Source organism: Rhopalosiphum padi, chromosome 1 (assembly GCF_020882245.1).
Source record: "Rhopalosiphum padi isolate XX-2018 chromosome 1, ASM2088224v1, whole genome shotgun sequence".
NCBI lineage: Eukaryota > Metazoa > Arthropoda > Insecta > Hemiptera > Aphididae > Rhopalosiphum > Rhopalosiphum padi.
Window position 1 is genome coordinate 71,985,673 of NC_083597.1, and position 21,388 is coordinate 72,007,060.

Below are 21,388 nucleotides of genomic sequence, written 5' to 3' on the forward strand. Positions count from 1 at the left end.
TTGAACAATATTTTCATTGATAAATATATTTATATTTATATTATTATATTTTTATATTTTCAAGTAACAGACAATTTTTAAAAATATTTATTTTTAATTTATTGAAAATATTGATTGTACTCAGATTTAATGTATATTATCTTCCATAACTATCATTTTTATTTTAGTCCAATTCATTAATTGAGCATTTTGTTTATTTTTGGCTTTCCTTAACAAGAAGCTTACTTTTAATTAACTAAAATAATAGTAATATTGTATACAATGGTATATTAGTCAATGCATAACTATGACGTCTGGAGCTGATTTAGTTGATTCAATACTATAAGGCCTTTGACTTAATTCTGACGAAAATTTATCCATTTCAATAACAGCTTCAGCCCTAAATTTTGATGGCTTTACATCAGTGGAACTGTCTGAATCTTTTCGATATCCAAAAGTAGAAAATCCTAATGGCGGTCTGAAAGGTGATTCTGACGGTCTTACTCTATAGTGGCCAGCAGTTTTTGGTACCACTGAAGTGTCAAAAAGGCTCTCTCTAGTTTGACACTCAATATCTTTAGTTTCTGCCGTTATTGGATAGGAACTTATCAAACCATCACCTTCTTCATCTTCAACCGAAGGATAAAGGCGAGGAGGGTCATGTTTCATTAACACTGGAATAAGGTCACCTGATGGTACATAACAATCAGAACTAGATATGTTATTAGTATGTTTGCTTTGAATTAGGTTGGTGGTTTGACTACTGTTGTCACTTTGTGGATAGTCATGTCCTTGTGGACCAGAATCCTCAAGTGATTGTTCATCTGTTACATGCATTCTTCCAATTTGATCTAAATGATCTTCTCTTGAATGGCGCATGTGCTCCTGTTAAAAAAAAGTTTTAAATTACAATAAAAAGATTAAAACAAAATTAATATAGTTAGATATAATAAATATGTTTGAATTAATATTTGCTTACAAGTTATCGTACAAATTATCATACAAGTACAATGTTTATCGCCATATACATAAGAGTATTTTAATCCATACCTATTCTCAAATGTTTTAGTAAAAAAATAAAAATAAAGTTTTTAGTTCTCAGTAGACTGGTGAATGTATTTTTTTACAGTGATGTTTTTTTATTTTTGTATTATCCCTTTTGAAAAGTATAAATTTACCATCACTCAACCTTGAGGAGGATGGTGTCTAGTTAAAAAAGGAAACAAATTAGTATTTTGAAAAGTTACACTATACTTTTCAGAATTATGCAAAAACAAAATTAAAAAAAATCGATTTTGTTTTTTGTTGTAATTTAAATACAAAGAGACTTTTAAGACAATTTTAACATTTTCTAGACATCCTATAATTTTTAAATATTTTATTTTAAAATTCATTAAAATTATCAATTTTATAACTAAAGCTTAGGTATGTAGTTATGTGATATAGGTACAACTATAAGATTCTCGTACGTCGTTTTCAAAGAAATTTAAAAATATTCAAAATAGATATATGCAATGTTTTAAGTTATAATTTAGTCAAAATTGTAAAATAACAATCTTACTTGTACCTAGTATTTTATTTATTATATTGTAACTAAAAAAAAACGCAATAATAATGAAATATTCGAAATATTAATTTTATAATTTAATATAATTATTATTAATAATAATAATAATAATAATAATAATAATAATAATTAATGTAGCTCTTGATTTAAATAATACAATTTATTACAATTTTCATGGTAGTTAAATACTTAAATGTAATAAGTATTAACAAACAACAAACTATCTATTATCATTATACATATCTATTATCTGGTTAGGTTGTATTTTATACAACTTACTTTTATGATTCGGTGATCGTGCACAAGTTTTCGGACAATATTGGTAATGAATGCTGAACACATGCCGCATAATATTAAAAAAAACACTACTAGAATAACTATAATGTCAAAACTTGAAAATAGTTGCATTAATCTGTTGTCTTCTTCCTAAAATAATTTTAAATCAATAGCTTATTAAACCAATAATAATAACATTTAAAATAAAATTCAAGTTAATTATGTTTTAATATATACCGGACACCCGTCTTCATCCCATCGAAAACGACAATTCTCGACTTTATTGCAACGTAATTCGGACGCAATACATGTTAAGTCTTCACAATCGTATTGATCACTACCGCACGCTGTAAAACATAGTTTCGAGTCTGTTACACATAATATGTGACATATAAATGTACAGTGTGTGTCATCGTTTTAATATTTACCTAACTTGGACCGTAAACTTATAAAATTGTCTTACACTTGTAGCGAATCGAGAGGAGGATTATTTTGATTTTAATTGAAATACTACTACCTGCTAGACATTGCAAACATTTTCAAACTAAAAATTCCTACTATTATAATGTACTGTTACCTCTATACATATTAATATATTGTTGTAAATTTGTAATGAAGAGCCAAGAGGCGTGTTCATAGAGTATAGGTATTATAAAGTACTTTTAAGTATAAGGTATTATAAGTCGACACGAATTGCATTTATCCGGCTATCCGGGCCATCACTATAATCAACTAAATGACGCTACTTAAGATGGAGGTTTTTTTCGGAAATTCCAGAAGCGTTTATTAGGTACTAAAGAGTAAAGGTACCTACTTCATTGTAGACAGTCAAAATGGTTTTTTATTACTATGGAAACTTGGTAAAAATAGTCATAATAATATAAAATGATTAAACTTTATGAATGTTTTTGAAAATCCTTTTGTAGAAATAACGTATTTGATGTATCTAAATTGAGATATAGGTATAGTTTTACCTATCTCAATGTCTTTGTATAAAACTATACATATGGCTTTCGAGCGGAACTTATTTAATGATACAATATCTATAATAGTATCCGACTATCCGAGTGCAGTCGAATTTCAATTTACAAAACTATCACATCCCGAATGTATAGTATAAACTATAGTGATATAGAATATGGGCAGATAGTTAGAGGTACTAGGTAGTGATATATAATAATATTCACAGAAAGTTTTTCATCTCAAACTATTATAATACAATATTCGACATGCTGTGAGTATATATGAGGTATCTTGCATCGATTCCTTTTGCCTTAATATTTTATACTATAGTTTACTATTACTTATAGTTATATGTTATATCATACCTTCGTCTTTAGTCTTGGTACGGTACGCAGTGTAAAGTGCCGAGAACTTTGATTTCACTCCCTTCCCCTCTGCCAAGAATCGTACATGCAACGTGTCCCCCGATGATTGTACCATTTCAGCTATCGATCCACAGAACACTTTGAGCCGCGAAGCCATGTCTGTGCGGTTTGAAAAAATCTCCACTACGTTCAATCCGCAATCGTTAGGTTTTTCTAGAGAGAATTCTTTGAAGTTAAGCTGAATCTAAAATAAATGTATAATGGTTTCGAGTGAATAATTATGTTGATTACATTTATTCGATCATTATAATATAATATTGTTGGTTTTTATATTAAATTTGTGGCACAACTAGACGATTTTTCGAACTAAGACATAAAAATATTAAGCTATACCACTGAGTGTTTATGTGAACGAAAAATACAACAATTAACAACTGATTTCAGAGTAAAAGTTTAAATTTAAAAATCCAATAAGGTAAGTCAAATAATATAGTTATCAGACTTTCTGCTGTGACAAAATTGTAGTTTAATTTTAATTTTGTAATAGACAAGGTTGTACGATGTATTTTTTAATACTTGGTCAAAATGTGTTTTATAGACACAAATAGTATATGAAATTTTTCTTTTTTTTTGGGGGGGGGAGGGTCTGAAACTCGCCAGGTACCTACTAGTTTTTATGATGCTTTTCTAGTATTACAAAACTCCTAAATACATCTTTTTGGAACGCTCCAATGAATACTTTTTACAAACATTCAAACATCAAATATTAATTTATTCCCATTCCCAAACACTTTTTAAAATAAAATAATATGATATGTTTTTAAGTTAAAAAAATTAAAGTTATTCAGTAGTCAATATAACAGTAATTAATTCAAGAATATGATATTATTAATTTGTGTGTACAGACGAATCGTAATAATAATCATATTAATGTTAATTGTATTCGCCTTTCAGTTTTAGAAAACCCGTTTAAAATACCATTTTGCGCTACGAATTAAATTCTAATAATAATGGCATGACTGGTCATTTTTGTGTCACTATTTTTTTTATATAATAGCAATATAATATATAAATATATTTAGTTTTATCTTTAATAAATTACAATAAACATTTAAAAATGTGTTTGTTTTTACATGCATCACTAAAAAACTAGCAGATGTCAGATGTGGTTAACATATTAATTTCATTATTGAAAACCGATTGATTATTTGATCTGCAGCGCTGATTTTTATGTATAGAGATGAAGATATTTTTATATTTTTTTTAATTTGGTATTTGATAAACTTTTCGCTTATGAACCGTTTTTCAGAACATGAATTTTCGATCTTTGTATAAGTACCTACTTTATTAAACGAAATTTATATATTTTAAACATTTTTAATTTTGTACAATAATATTTAAGGCAGAAATTTGAGAAATTTATAAATATTTTAGTTTAAATTTATATAAGATATATATTTGAGGTATTAACAGAATAAAATAAGCGAGACTAGCCAGCTGGGTCCCACAATTATGTGATAACGGAAGGATTTTTCTATTCAAAAAGTTTGGATGGTTCCTCCAAGGTTCCGAGTCTCCAACCATCAACTAAACCCACCTCTTACAAGTTTGTGGCTAAATACAGGGCTAAACATGTATAATGTACTACATACTGAATTATTTACTTGTGTTTCCAAAATAAAATAGTTACCTTCCAACCAGGTTTTACTCGTATTATCCACATGCAATCCAATGGCACTTGGTTTGCGAGCGTTTTATTCTTTAAATCGTCAACCTCAGTACTATTTATGTAACCCTGTGAACCATCCACGAATTTACGACATGGCGGAAGCTCCGATTTCTCTATGTCTGTAAAATATAATCAACACAAAAATTAGGTACAGATTTAAAAACATTTTATTTTGATTTTATGCCATTAATTTATGAACCATGGTATATTTTCCAAAATGTATTACATTTGTTTTGTAGAATCTATTCAAATAATTAACTATATAGACTTTATTGCTCTGGTTCAGTGGTTTATTAGGTACAAGGGTACCTGTAATTATACCACTCCAATCATCGAAAAAATACTCTAATAAAATATTCTGCTTTGAAATAAGAAATTAAAAGTGCATGTTATGATTAAAAAAAGAAACATTTTAAAAATGACCATAAAAATAGTAAAACTTTATTTTTTTTAAATAAATGTTGTTTTTAATGATTCAAAATTATGTAAAAAAAAAATATGTATTCAAAAAATGAAAAATTTTAATAGATTAAATAATAAGAGTATTTTACGATTAATTAATTAAAAAATCATAAATAGCCGACTACTTGAGAAAACAACAAACTTGAAATTATATTTATGTCAAACAGTATAGTATAGGTAGGTACCTAATACAATGTTATCCAATATCCATATCCATGTACAGACAATGAATATTTCCATGTTTATAAAAATTTTAACAGTTGTTTATCACCTAAGTATAATATTATGTTGGTAACAATTTATAAATAAAAATCATGTATTATTATTTTTCACCTGGTGGGGGTTTCTTAATGAATTTGTAAACGGCGTGGAATCCTTCATATTCAATATTTTCGTCCGATCGAAATCTCAACCATAAGTATTTGCCCGATGAAATTATTCTAGAAAAGAAGGATAATATCGAATTATACAATATTATGGTTGTTAAACTTATGTGTCCAAAACATTTCACAACTACAGTGAGACTATAATATTTGCATTGCAGCTTATATTTTAACAACATAAAAATTAAGAAAATTAAGACTACTCACTTAGGCGGGAACTGGTTTCCACAATAGTAATTCGCTGGAATTGAATATCCGTATGGGCCATCTCGAATTTCCAGATGATCATGCTTACACCCAATACTTGGTTCTATGGTGAACGAATCCCTAAAGTCAAGTTCAATTATCTCTCCAGGACCAGCTAGGGAAAATTATTAATTTCAATTTTAGTGTTTCATTTAAAATTATTCAAATTACTGTTCACTCACCTTCTAACAATCTGATACATTCTGTATTATTGGGATAAGGTTGAGGATAACCCGGAGAGTAGAACTCAAATTCTGTTTCAAACTGATGACACGGTGAAATAGCCATCAAAGTTTCAGATGCCATATCTTGAACCGGTATATCATAATCAATAGTAGTTGTTAACGAAACATTAGTTTCGATTGTATCCAAATCTAAAATTTAAGTTTTTAAATAGCGAATAAAATAAACAAATTAATTATATAAAAATAAATATTTTATACTATACAATATTTACCTAATCCAAATACTTTTTTTGAAATTATTAAAAATACCGCAATACCTAAAAAAAAAAACCATTTAATATTTAATTTCTTATATGTTATAATAGTATATATATTTTTAATAGTAAATTAGCTTAATAACATTACAATAACTGCTGAGATCTGGAATCGCATGAGAATGCAATACAAATATTAATATTTATATTAATGAATAATTAGTAGTTACGGTGTAAAAAGAAGATAAAATAATAAATCTATAAAACTGATCACCAATTAATATTATATATATAACATATTCCATAATAATAGCCAATAAGCCTAAGTTAAAAAAAAAAGTATGAAAACCTATTGTTGCTAACTGAAAGTAATGCACTGTATTGGAATGGAGAGATTAAATAAAGGAGAAAACTTACATAAAGTCAAAAACCCATGTATATAGTTTGTGTCTGAGTGAAACAAATATAAAATAGATTTGTTAAAATTTAATACCTACCCATTATACTCGTGTCTCGTATGTAGATTTATAATCGCAGTTTATAAAGGAATATTGTGAAGTATTAATAGTATTATACTTCTGTGGACAATTAAAAATGTGCAATGAAACATATTTTACACGATAAAAAAATGTACATTTAATAATATGTCATACTTTTACATAAAGTAATGTTCGAAAAAAACATTTTTGTGATATCTTGAGTAAAAATTTATAATTGTTCATTAGTTTTTCAGTCTTTGAAATGTTCTAATTTCTAACAGCAGATTGTCCATCACGCTTATTTAGAACTTAATCACGCGTATAATATTAAAATCCATGGATAAAAAAATACAACAAATTTGTTGTTCTGAACGAATCAGAAAATATTTTTTTATTTTTTAACTTTTCGTTATAATTAGTCTCAACAGTTAAGTCATATAATAGTAACAATAGTATAATATATACTATATAGTATATATATAGTTATATATAGGCGTATATAGATTTACAAAAGTTAAACAATGAACCTTTTGTGGTTAAGAAATACTAAGATAGGGAACATAATGTTCTTTTAGTCGGGAGGAAAAAAATATTATGAATATTGAAGGGGAATGTTCGAAAAACTAAAAGGAACACTAACTGAATTTAAAAACTAAATATGTATTTATAAGTAGGTACTAGATGTGCCTACGATAAAATAATTTCATAATAATAGTATACCCTACCAAAAACTACTGGTTCGGAATATTAATTATGTTTATTATTAATATTATTAGTTATTTAATATATTGTTTAGGTGTATGTAAATACTGTAATACTATTCAACAGATCATGCTTAAAAACAAATAACACTTAGGTATACCTACTTTAGAATTTAAAATAGTAATTTATTTTTTGTTTTCGATAAAAAAAAGTTAATACAAAGCCCATGAGAGCCCTTTTTTACATTATATTTCTGCTATAGAGCTGTATCTCTACTACTACAATATTAAATTCTCATCTTATACTTATATATATCTATAGCTGATAACTCATTTTCTCTTTATCATTCAACAGACGATTAATAATTTATTTTATTTTTATCTCTCGGGACATAGCCTTATTCCGTTTTACATATTTAAACATGACGATTGTTCTGTTTACTTGACTTTAAAACTCCACGGTATATCTTGGACGATAACTTTTTGTCTTGTTATAGTTGTCATTATATTATATATTATAATTGTTTTGTTTTGTCTATATTACTATTTACTATATTAATTACCAAATCCGCTTTAGTTGCTCGATTTATCATACAGGAACAAATAATGATAATTGAAAGTATACATTACTTAATTTAAATTATTAATACTACAATTATTACATTATAGGTGCCCAAAAAACCGTTTAACATAAAATTATTTATTTAATATTTTAATTATTTTGTTTTATTAGCAATATTCTAGTGGGTACACACTAATATAGACAATAATACAATATTATAGTATATTATATGTGTTTAAAATTTACAGAATGATATTATTATATGAATAAAAATATTAAAGAAAAAAATATTTTAATTCAATGTGCAATGTAGTATTTCCTTAAAGAAATCTTTCATCGTTTTTGAATAAATACAAAAAATTAATAAGGTAAACAGTTAAATCGATATCGATAGATGACAGATATAATATAATGTTGTCGGTATATTAAATCATTAATTAATAAACTGATTTTAATTTGATTAAAATCAGGAAAGTAATTTCCCTAAAAATTCGTCTAGAATTCAATATGACAAATTGACAATAAACTTACATTGAGACCTCTACAGCTGTCTAAGATGAATTAACTCATAACTGATTAATAAAGTAATCGACTCGCTGACAAACTCGCAACAATCTAAGAAAAATCATTCGACAAAGTACAGAACGACCCGTGTTTCTTCTTGGTCAAGTTCCACTCTGTTCGAGATAGTGTAGGTTACTATAGACAGTCCTTTACCCGAAGCCAAACCCACTGTATGTAATTTTAAGAGTACCTATAATATATTTAATCAAAGAGATTTCTATTATAAATCATATAATGTTCATTTTATAAACGAGACGGTGCATTGCAGAGTCAGCGTATAGTTCATATTTGATTACTTTTGAATAAATTAAATTAATATACTATTAATTCGCTTAAAAGCTTGGGATATATTATTGTATCATTTTTATTGTAACAACGACAAAATAATTTATAATCCGTCCTAACAAAATTTATGATCTAATACCTCCCTAATATGGCTATAAGGGGAAAACTTTCATTACCCAAATAATATATATATATTACGTTAGATAAAATATAATAGTTACATGTTAGAAAGTTACTGAAACATTATAACACGCAATAAGTGGGCGTTGTATTTTTATTCTCCCCTAATATTTTTTTATAATTTTGATGGATTTTTTTTTGTTATAACAAAATGTTATAAATAATAGGTATTTTCATATTATAATATACATATTAATTTGTTAATGTACAATATGATAGAAAGCAACGTTATTAGGTATATATGTGTAAATTAATTAATTCAATGCATAATATGTTGTATAATATCATAGATTAATAGATTATAAATACTAATTATAATCAATGACAATATACAATGTGATAACTTAAAATATATTATAAAGTGTCGTAATACACGATATTTTTATAAAATTAAAATAAAAAAGGTAGGCAAGTGGCCCCGCTCTGCTGCATGTACGTTAGGTATTGAGTAGTTCACGTTTATGGGTGTGTTGAATTGTAATTCAATGTTATATCATTGTGTACGAAATACGATTCTGAGCGGTCTTTCAGCATATATCACTAAATATATTTCATGATATGTTTTTTCGATATAATTATTTAAGTCATTTATTTTATTTTTGGTATTATAGACTATAGTAGGTTGATATTATTTTTCCTGAAAATATTGCATATATTATAATATTTATTCATACCATATTATATTATAAACTTGTACAACTAAAAATTGAATAAAATCTTTCCTTAAATACCGTAAAACATTAAAAACAGATTCATAATATAATTTGATAATAATAATTTAAAATAAATTAAAAATGTCATTGCGTATAGTGAAATTCATAAAAAAACAATATACGTAAAAGTTATAAGTCCTCATGACTAATGTTTTGAAATTCTAACAAAATAATTTACACCGACCACCGTCATTTATCTATAAATAAGTAAATTTGAATTTAAAATATTTATAAAAATAATTGCATTAAATATAGATTTTATGGTTTTTTATGGTTTTAGTATGAACTACTTATGAGGAATCTTGCATAACATTTTTAAGAGTTTTGACCGAGTCAATAATTTTTTATCAATAATTATAGAAAAAAAAAACTACAACAAAATTGAAAATTTAAACATATGATGATAATGATATAATATAATATAATTAGCATAAACATTTGGTGAAAATTTCAAGCATCTGCTGTTATTTAATTTTTTTTTTTTTTGAAATATAAAAAATATTAAAAATTATTTGAGAAGAAATAATTATTTTACAAATATATATCCAATGACAAAAATTTTAACTTAAAATGCTCATTAATAATTGATTTAATATTCCGATAGTATTTTTTTTTTTTATAAATAATTTGAAAACTTATAAAAAACCTTGGATTTAAAATTCAAGTCTTAGATATAAAAAACAAAATTGTTATACATTTCTAACTACAAAATAATTTCTAATTTTCACGATTATTATGAATTTTATCAAACTGAACAAAATATTGAGACTTTTTCGATTTTTTTATTTGAGAAATTAACAACTTATGAGGAGCTTTGTATTCAATTTTGTGAAATTGTTTACAGGAAAAAAAGGCACATCATTGTAAAATAAATACGAAATTGTCGTTCTACTCAAAATTTAAAATATGAAATATTCGGTCTGCTATATGGTAGCAGGATCGAGTATTCAGTGGTGCATCGTTCGTCCACTATTGATCATTTCGAATTTTGTATTCGTTAAATATTTCGTTTAATATACATGACCTGTTTAACCTTATACGTCAAATTTTCGTCTACCATATTATGCGCATCAGAATATTTAACAATAGCTGAATTATTAGGATTTGAAAAGATTAAGAATATCCATAACGTAAGTTGTTCACTATCTTTCAACTTAACATTTGGGGTTTGTAACATTCAATTTTCAAATATTGAAGTGTATCTGTTTACAAATATCAACGTATAAATTTACGATCATATAGTTAACAATAAAACAACTGTGTACGAATCGTGGTTCGACTGGTTCATGAGTTGTAACAATAACGAACCTATGGATTTGTATCGCAGTATATACCTAAAATTTTGTAATATAATTTTATTTTATTAAATTTCAACATTTGTCATATCCTTCTTTTATTGAATAATAATATGTTAATGAGCAAACGATGTAAAGTATAAACAGATAATTCGCAAACAATGCACGATTTTTTGAATCTGGTAAACAGAAGATACCTACTTAAATTATGTTCCTCGTCATGTTACTCGGATAGTCGGGTTACTGTATGGAAATGTGTTAAATCGTTGATTATGAAAAACGAATATGAGTCTTTGGAGACAATCCTACAGTCTATACTATATAAAATAATATATTTGAATATTTCTATTTCTATTAGTAATGTAGTAAACTAAATAAATTATTGCCAAAAACAAATCGCATAATAAATTATATAGGTAATAGCATTATTTTATATTAATGTAATCATTAAACAGCGAGTTAGCTAGAATAATTACCTATTAAGTACTATAGTTGTATATAATGTATTGATTTAAAATATTTTTTTAATAATATATCTAATTTTGTTTTAGCTTATTACTTTGAAATGGAATTTTTATACTTATAAAATGCATTTTAACCATAATAAATTTTTGTATTTTTATGTTGCTAATGAGTATCAATTATTCAAACACTGAAACGTAAAAGCTGTACTTTTTTCTTAATAAAAACAAGCGAAAGAAAGAAATAAAAGTTAATTTTTTGTTAATAGAGTTTTAAAGAAATTAAAGTTTTATGGATACATCAACACATAAATGTTAATTATGTATATTTAATAGTTATAACAAATTCATGAGTGCTTGTGCATATTAACCAGTGTTTTTGTTATAAGATTACTAATAATTAATTAAATTCAGTAAGTAATTTAAGTTTAAAAGTAACTACCTATTAACGTTATAGTAAAATATAAAATTAAAATAAGTCTGTGAATGCTGAATATCCTATAATAGGTTAGGTATATCGTACATAGATATCATTCTGGTAAAACGTATAACAGCTAGTAAAGTAAATAACTAATAACACTAATAAGTTAAAACTAATAAACAATACAATTAATATTAGTTGAATATATCTGTAAATTCTAAATCATAATAATATACTTCTACAGTAGATATTTTATGGTGATTTAGTTAATTATATAGGCACGGTAGAGACATAATTTGCTCACTAAATACAATTGAGATCTACATTATTTATCATGTACGGACGTACGGTTAGATAAATGTTAGCCATAAAAAAATGTTATAGTATCTATTAAATTTCTTTGTAAATACGGAGTATATTTACGCATAGTAATACATACCTAACATTCAAATCTTTTTATTATCGTCATTATTGTTCACGCTAAAATGTTTACAATTATTAAAAATGTATTATTCATTTACAACCACTAAAACTGTATTTAATTATAATAGAATAACATTATTAACAACATAATCGTATGTAAGTACAAGTTTATTTCGTCGACAACATTTCGTTTTTACGACCATCTTCTAAAGTAGCCAAGTGTAGGTACTTAATTTGAAACGAATAAGTACAATTACTAATTACACTACAATTAAAAGTGGTAATTCGATTAACTCACTTGTACATTATTAGTTTCTTTAATTATCCATTTAAGCTTTTACGGATTATGAAATGTTTAATATTTTTATTAATAAATTATTACCAAAAAAATTGTATGTCAAGATTTTTGAAATAATTTTACCATGTTTAGAACACCAGAACACGCTATGTTGTATAATCAACCACTTGTATATTTATATTCAGTTAAAATTTTTTAAACTAAAAATTGTAGTTTTTATCAAAATAAATTTAAAACAATTTAATAATATTTATTAATATGATTGGGTAGATGAATGATGAATGACATGCGACACTTTTAGCAGTTAACCGGTGATTGGATACTGCAGGACACTGTAATAAACTGTGGTAAATTTTGCAATCAACTCAAGATTATTATAAACCTATGGAAGATTTATGTTTAGTAATTAGTAACTTATATTAATTTATTTATAGCGAGAGGTCTTTAATAATATTTGTTTTTGTCCCGGGTTTTTTAGAAAACAACTAAAACTATTTATTTAATTTTTTTACTGTACTTATTGTTCTTTATAGTTTTATATTACAAATGATAACAAGGTTACAAAATAGTAGGTGTATTTATCCTACGACCTATATATATATAGGCAGATTACGTGCCAAATCCATTTTACTTTTAACTAGCATGGTTACTAATTACTTTAGTAACTAATTATGTCTGAAAACCAGAATTGTACACAATTAACTCTTTTTATACATAATAATATTTAAAATACTACATTCTGGTAAGTAGATTAATAAATACACAGGTATAATATTAAACAAATATATATTTTGCGGTATGAGTGAAGGGATAAAAGTTCCTAACTATACTGACCTATACAGTGTCTGTGTACTGTCTGGCTTTTTTTAGATTTCGTAGATTTTACGATGATTGAATGATGTGTGTCAAAAAACTTTTACCTGGCCTCTGAAGACACTTTTTAACGGAAAAAATACTTAAATTGTTAAAGGTTTTCGATACCAAATTGGATATAATAAAAAATGCACAGTACTTTCAAAGTTATCGGAAAAACTATAATAAAAATGTATCGATAAAAAGTAAGTATTTATACAACACTTTAAATTTAGATTTTATTTTATTGTTGTAACTCGAAAATGAATAACCGTAATTTATTAAAAAAATTTCAAAACTATAATTTTCAAAATATGTAAAAATGTACAGCTATATATATTAATGTTAAATTTTAATCTAATGAAATATTTAAATACTAGCTACAATTATTTTAAATGCATTTACTTCATCAGAGTCAATAGAGATATTAAACATAGTTAATATCGTGTGTAAAACAAAAATGGATTTGAAAATTTTGACAGAATATGTGATAACCTAGGAGGTAATTTTTGACATCAGAATATTATTTTATTTATATTTTATAATAATAAATTAATAATCAAAATTATATATTTTTATTAAATGAATTAAATATAGTGTATAAAAATTGTTATTTCTTTCTATAAATGGTAATTAATGAGCAAACTATAAAGCTTTAAAGCTTTACATAAAGTTTATCCGACGCAAAAATATCGTTCCAGAAGTAAATTTCACGAAAATACTACGTCAACATGACTACAGGTAGAAGTGGGTTGACTAAATACTTTAAATTGTTTAAATTAATTAAGTATCATATTGTAACAATATATATTTTGTATTTAGATACTTTTTACAAAGTAACTTTTAAATTTTCAAATTTAAATTTAAATTAAAATAAATTTGTTTGAGTAATCTGTGGTTTAATAAAATAATAAAATATTAAATATATATTTTAATATTTCTAACTTATGTATCATTTTATAATATACATGATTACTGATTAGATGTTGGAATTTCGATGTTTTATTTAATATTATAATATAATTATATGATGTACACTGGACAGCTATACCTGTCAAGTAAAATTGTACGATTATAGTTAATAATTTATAAATAACTTGATATACTTATACTATAGATTAATTACTTTCAACGTCAATAGTTAAATACTGATAGTATATAGCTTTATTTAGATTCTATTAAATATCTAGTATCTAGAGCTTTATTTTATGCTCGTTCCTACACATTACACATTTGTTGAATTTCCAATTGGAACTTTTTAATATTTAAGTTATAAAAATATATAAGCTCTATTGCAATTTGCAAATTATGCAACACTGAGATATCCTTGATATTCGGCGATGTAAATATAATATTATAAACATATAAATGTTACAGATATAAAAGTTAGTCCTAGGAAATTAATAATAAATAATAATATTTTTAATATCAACTACCTATAGGTATTACGATATTTTCAAACTTAAATTACATGTATAAAAATAATACCTAGGTTAAGTGAGGTTTAGTAATAAGCAACAACTGGCGATTGTCTGCCCAAAACATACACCTAGTAAAATAATTTATAAAATTGCTATTATACCTCCTAAAAAAAGTATATGACTGCTAACAAATTTTAATTTAATCATACCAAAGTTTTCATAAGTGTAATAAATTAGGAGTAGGTAATTGGGCATATACGATTTACTGTACAAGCATTTATATTATATAGTAACAAAATGTCTTTACCAGACCATCATAATTTTTTTTAAACATGTGATTTGGTCTGCAAATTGAATATATTTTTTGAAAGCAACACATAGTCAGTAGTCAGTACCGGATCTAGGGGGGGGCGATCCGGGGCCCATGCCCCGGGTGCTAATCATAGAGGGGCGCAAATTTCAAATTTTAAACTCATTATTTTTATTACATTTTAATTTTTAATAAAACAAATTGAATTTTTTGTTTTGAACTACACAAGTATTTCAAATTAAATGTTTTAATTCAATATAGTAATACTGATAATGATTAAGAAAAGACATTCGTCATGTTATATCATATTATACTTTCGATTTTATGATTTTTTTGAAAATAGCAAAAAACACAACCGGGGCAATCTGCAATTAAGATAAACCAATATTGTATACTTGTATCGGTCAGTCGTAGACGAACTAATTGAACAGCGATAACCCGATAACCAAGCATTGCGCGTATTCATGTGTGCGTATTTTCTGCTATTTAACAGTTGTATTTATTTATTACAGTGTTTAGCGTTCACTTCTGTTCACTGAATGCGTGGTATCTAATGAATAAAGTTGTAGTATAAAATATAAAATTAAGTTATAGTATAATTTTTTTTGTGATGGAACAGTCTAAAAAAAAATAATTATCTGGTTGTGAGTTCCGGAAAAAAGCTCTCGAAAAAAAAAGAAAATGAGCGAACTTTGGTGTATTTTCATAATTGGCTGGGTAGTACTAATACACCATTGTAGTACAGGTTAGAAATTATTTATAATTATTATTCTATATTATAATATTATTAGATCTTTATAGTATTATAATAATTAATGACGTGATTTAATATTATTATTATTTATTACTATCGATATTATAATACGTACTATTTTAAAATTTAATACCTAACCGCGAATTTGAAACAGGTATAACTTCTAAAATAATAGTTTTCGGAAAACTTCGTGAATTAATTTTAATAATATTAATATATTATATTGAAATAATACAGTACAATAAATATCTAATATTTTATAGAAAATGAAGAGAATGGGACATGCAGATGTTGAAGAGGATGAGAATATTGAGAATACTGAGAAATGTAGTTCTGGGGCAATTGTCGAGGAGATTAATTCTGATGATAACAAAGATACAAATCTAATTTAAAATTTAAATCGCCTATAATAATTCGTATTTTGACACACTTTAGGACACATATGTATTTTATATTTCTGACTTTTAGGGGCGCTAATATTATGTTGTGCCCCGGGTAAAATAATTTGTAGATCCGGTACTGCACATAGTAGGTACTTAATAGTATGGATTACTATCCATGATCTCATGTTAATAAAACATTACTTTTTTTAATTAAATAAATAAAAAAACATTGTATGACTTTAATAGCAGACTACAACAATACCTACAGGTAGCTGCGACCTCCAATCACTCGATCATGTATTATGAACTTAAATTAAAAATATCTAATGAATTTTTGTGATAACTTACGATGAGTGTAATTAAAATTGTGCATTACTAATTTACTAATCATGACATGTGCTTAACCTTCAAAGTTCTAAAAGTTTTTTGAACGTTTTTACAAGATTTATGTTTTTTTTAAATTCGAAATCACTAAATCATCATACAATTTACTACAAATAAGAATTGTTGGGATGGCTCACTTTTATACTATTTATGAAACTGACAAAACTTATGCATAATATAGTCTGCCTACGGGCTTTAATGATAAGTGATTACCTATGTACCTAACACAAGAGCTATAATGATAAAACTAAAAGTTTTACAAATAAGAAAGTAGGTATATCTTATTATTCAGCCATTGCAGTCGTAATTATAATGGAAAAATGATTAACAGTGTTGTATACTGCTAGTTTTGATTTTGCTCATCAAAAATAATAAATTAATACCTATCCTGTTTTTGAAAATATTTAAAAAAAAATTTCCACCGTGACATTTTTTATAACAGTAAACTGTAGTATTTATAATACTCCTAAACATTGTTCAAAAAATTGAATAGCACCTAATAATAATAATATGGATTATTTATGGAATCTCAATTCGATGAATTAATCGGCCAAGTACGAGTACCTTTGTACAGATTGTCAAATTTAACTATGACATTATATTAATGATTGTTACCAGTGCTCCAATCAAACATTTTCTAACAAGGGTAAAAATTAAAATATTTGATAAAATGTATATCATTAAATTTGGACAAATTGTTTAACAAATCTTTAAAATATAAAGATTAATATCAATGATTTTTAAAAGCAGAAATAATAGTCGTGGCTAATTTGTATAGTAATTTTGATCTTGACACGTTTGACAAATAGTTGAAAAGCACGTGTTCCCTAACGGCCCTTACTTATAAAGTTATTACAAATTGCAATAACAATTATTCCTTTACGTTCAGCTACATGTGAACGGTCGTTTTCCTCAATGTGACGTGTTAAAAATTGGCCAACGACCAATATGTTACAAGTGAATCGGTAATTTAAACAATTTAGCAATTTTAAATATCGAATGACTCACTAATTCCAGAACAAATTTTAGACGATTTAGATCAGGAGAAAGAACATTAAGGAAAAATTATAATTAAAAAAGGAATTAGTCGTCGTTATTTATTGCTAGAAAAAGAACTCTTTAGTATGCTCGAAATTATTATAACTATTGTCGCGCCTACAGGCTAGAATATGCAACGATTGACCTTGAACTCGACTAATCCGCGTCTAAAAATGGAAATTTGGAATAAGAATGACGTTTATTCTAGTCGGATCGTTTATAATCCTTCTCGACCACGTGTTTTAACGAACGCTTGAAACCGACGATATTATAGTATACTATTATAATATTTAATAATATGCATCTTTGATCCGTCGTTGCTATATATACCTTTATTATTTCATTATTTTCTATTCCTATTTGTTTGTAAATTGGTAATTTGTGTCTTTATTATAAATAATTGCTCAAATTACCACCTAACCAACAGGCTACTACTACCTACTAAATTTAGACGTCGATACGTATAAGCACTAAGCAGCAAGCTGCGGTGGCGGAAAACTTCGGGCGAAGAAACGAGTGCGGTTTCCGAGAAAGCAATCTTTTCGGTGTCACAACACTCCGCTCGCGATGACGAATGACCCTCTTATATACACACGTCACTCACACTTACATACGCACAGAGTATATACAGTATTATATACAGTACGAGGCACAGAGAGACCTTATTATTTTACTTTTTCCTCTTAGAACCGCACCGACAACGGGTGGAACTGTTAAACTCATTGTTATGATAATACTATATAGATACCAAGGCACGGGACACAGAGCTGAACCAGACGTTTTCGATTTTTATATATTTCAAAATGTTATACTCGAATTGAGTTGTTTCCCTCCCGTCACGGGGGACATGTGATATACGTGATATGTGATCTATGAAATCGACAATAATATTATATTATCATATTATAATATATTTCCGGCACATCGCACTGCGCGCACATGGACAGGAGTTAGGACTTATATATACTATAGCAGTATTTCTGACCCCATGATGTATAATATTATATTATAATACGCGCGTGTATATGTATGTACAGTGTATATATATTATATTATGCGCGAACCGGGACATATTGGCCGGGTCCCGGCGCCGAACAATGTTTCGACTCTCGTTCTCTTTCTTTTTTTCTTTTTGGCAAACATTTTTGGCATTGATTTATTTATACACGGCGCATACCTACGATATAATAATAATAATAATAATAATATATATAATTCCGTTGCGTTTTACTTACACAGCGCCGGACCACTACTACGTTGTCCCGCGACGACCACCAGCGGCGACATAATTCCGAAACCCGTTCCGCCGGAACCGATGACATTTAACGCCTTTATGACCGCCGCGCGAGACTGCACCGGACGAACCTATACAGCAGCAGTCGTCGTACGATGGGGTACGCGGTCGCCGTCACCAGCACTGCGCAATCACCGCCTCCGCCACTGCCGCGGACGTGGTGACGAGGTTGCAGGTGGTCGTGGTCGCGATCACACCGTCACCATCACCGGCTCGGCGCACGGTCGTCGCGCGACGTCCGCTCGTCTCCATATATCGGTACGGTGACCGCGCGATTTCGCCTCGCGTGTCCCGATCGCCGCCCGCAGTATATAATATTATATTCCCCCGACGACGGCGTGCGGCCGCGTGTACTCTCTGCGGTGGCCGGCGGCGGTATTACCCGCACACGCGACGACGACGACGACGACGCGATGTCGTCGGTTCGTACACCGTCGGCCGGCGACGGACCTGCACTATCGCGAGTCGCGACAGTCGAACAGCGCGTGTAGCCGCGCGGGTGGCGAGCGCAGGGCACGACGTGTCGGGAAAAACCGCGAACGACTGTATACGCTGCGGCAATATTACACCGGTCGGCGTCGTACGTCTCCGGCGAACGGTGTCTGCGGTCGGAGCGTTTCGCGCGACGTCCGTAACGGTATTATTCGTATTATCTGTACACAGCACCGTCGGAGTGGTGCGGCGACACCACGTAGGTAATATTATTTAATAATAATATGTGCACTGAAATGACGATCGCGACGTACGGGTAACGACGCGTCGCGCGTCTGTATATGTTGTGATATTAATTGTTGTGATGCCCGCGACGTGACGGTAACGCGGATAATATTATACGCGAGTATAGAACGCCGCGCGCGTTAATAATAAAACGACCGGGCCGCCGCCGAGCGTTACGGAAGACGTTCGCGCGCGCCAGATAGCCAAGCGGCAAGCGATCGACGACGACGACGACGGACGTTGGGACGCCTCTATTTATATAAACGAGCGACGGAGACGGCGGCAAAGGCACACCGACGTTATACACACACGCGCGCACCACACACACTAAAGCTGTGTGTAAAGCGGCCGAGCGCTGCCGCCGTCGCCGCCGCCGCCGTCGTTGTGCGCCTACGCCGGACGCTAACGGTGGCGGCTGCGCTCGGGAGTCTGCGCGCGCCCTAGAGAGATGAGCCGTGGCCGCCGCCGCCTTATGTTTGTGTGCGCCCGATTGTATATATGGGTCAAGAGCCACGGCGCGCATTTAACTCGTTCCAATTAATATAGAACGCCGCTCGTCTATATACATACATCACATTCGGTGCAATATTCGTACATGTGTGTGTGTGTGTGTGTGTAACGCGCGTGACACATCGAAACTATATAATATTATGATCTGCATATTATATACGACCCGCAGTGGCGTCATTTGGACCGCGCGAGGTATACAATATATTTGCGTGTTGAAAGTCCAATATGATTGCGATATTCGAGCTCACCTCGATCTTATGATTTGGATGGTCTGAAAAATGGATAAATTCCAGACAAGGTTTGTGCAACCTGAATATGGCCATACAGGACTATGTGGCACACGATATTAAATATAATATACGCTGTAGGTACTACTATACACAATAAGGACTTAGGGGCTTAATGCCATCCGCGGGTAAAAATTATTATCGTAGTATCGTACAATATTTATGCATATAGTATGGCCTGTGCAACTATACTTAAAATCGCTGTATAAAAATAAAAAATGTTAGGATTTTTCTGTACTTTATTTTATTATAATATTTATAAAACCGTCATAACATGCTTATTGTAAAACGTAGATATGAATATAGTCATCTAGCATTGAACTAAAAAAGTCAATTGTAAATTGTATTGACCTTTTTTTCTTTTGCTTTCTATGTTCTCTGCAGGCTCGCTAGATTTTCACTTTCAAGAAATTGGCCCCCTAGTAGCATTGAGTTGCCCATCCCTGGTATACAGTAGGTAATAGGTATACCTAGTCATAGGCGTATCCAGATCTTTGACGCGGAGGGAGCACCTAGTTCGTACTCGGGGGGCTAAAGGACTGTGCCCCGCTTTTGAGCAATTTTTCTTAGTTCAAGGTGCCACCGGAAATCGCATCAGGGGGTGCAGGTGCATACCCTGCACCGCTGTGGACACGCCTATGTATACC

The 21,388-nt window shown here is 28.9% G+C and overlaps 1 protein-coding gene across 1 annotated transcript; it reads right to left on the reverse strand.

Annotated features, from left to right (window-relative positions):
• Window positions 1-172: 172 nt before the first annotated feature.
• LOC132918578 (uncharacterized) lies at window positions 173-20,281 on the reverse strand. The gene is made up of 10 exons (XM_060979889.1): window positions 19,169-20,281; window positions 6,428-6,472; window positions 6,153-6,344; window positions 5,932-6,085; window positions 5,675-5,781; window positions 4,841-4,998; window positions 3,151-3,394; window positions 2,060-2,169; window positions 1,826-1,972; window positions 173-864 (listed from the first exon to the last, which is right to left on the reverse strand). Exons 1-10 carry the CDS (start codon window positions 19,218-19,220, stop codon window positions 274-276), a joined length of 1,800 nt encoding a protein of 599 aa, XP_060835872.1. The 5' UTR covers window positions 19,221-20,281; the 3' UTR covers window positions 173-273.
• Window positions 20,282-21,388: the final 1,107 nt, after the last annotated feature.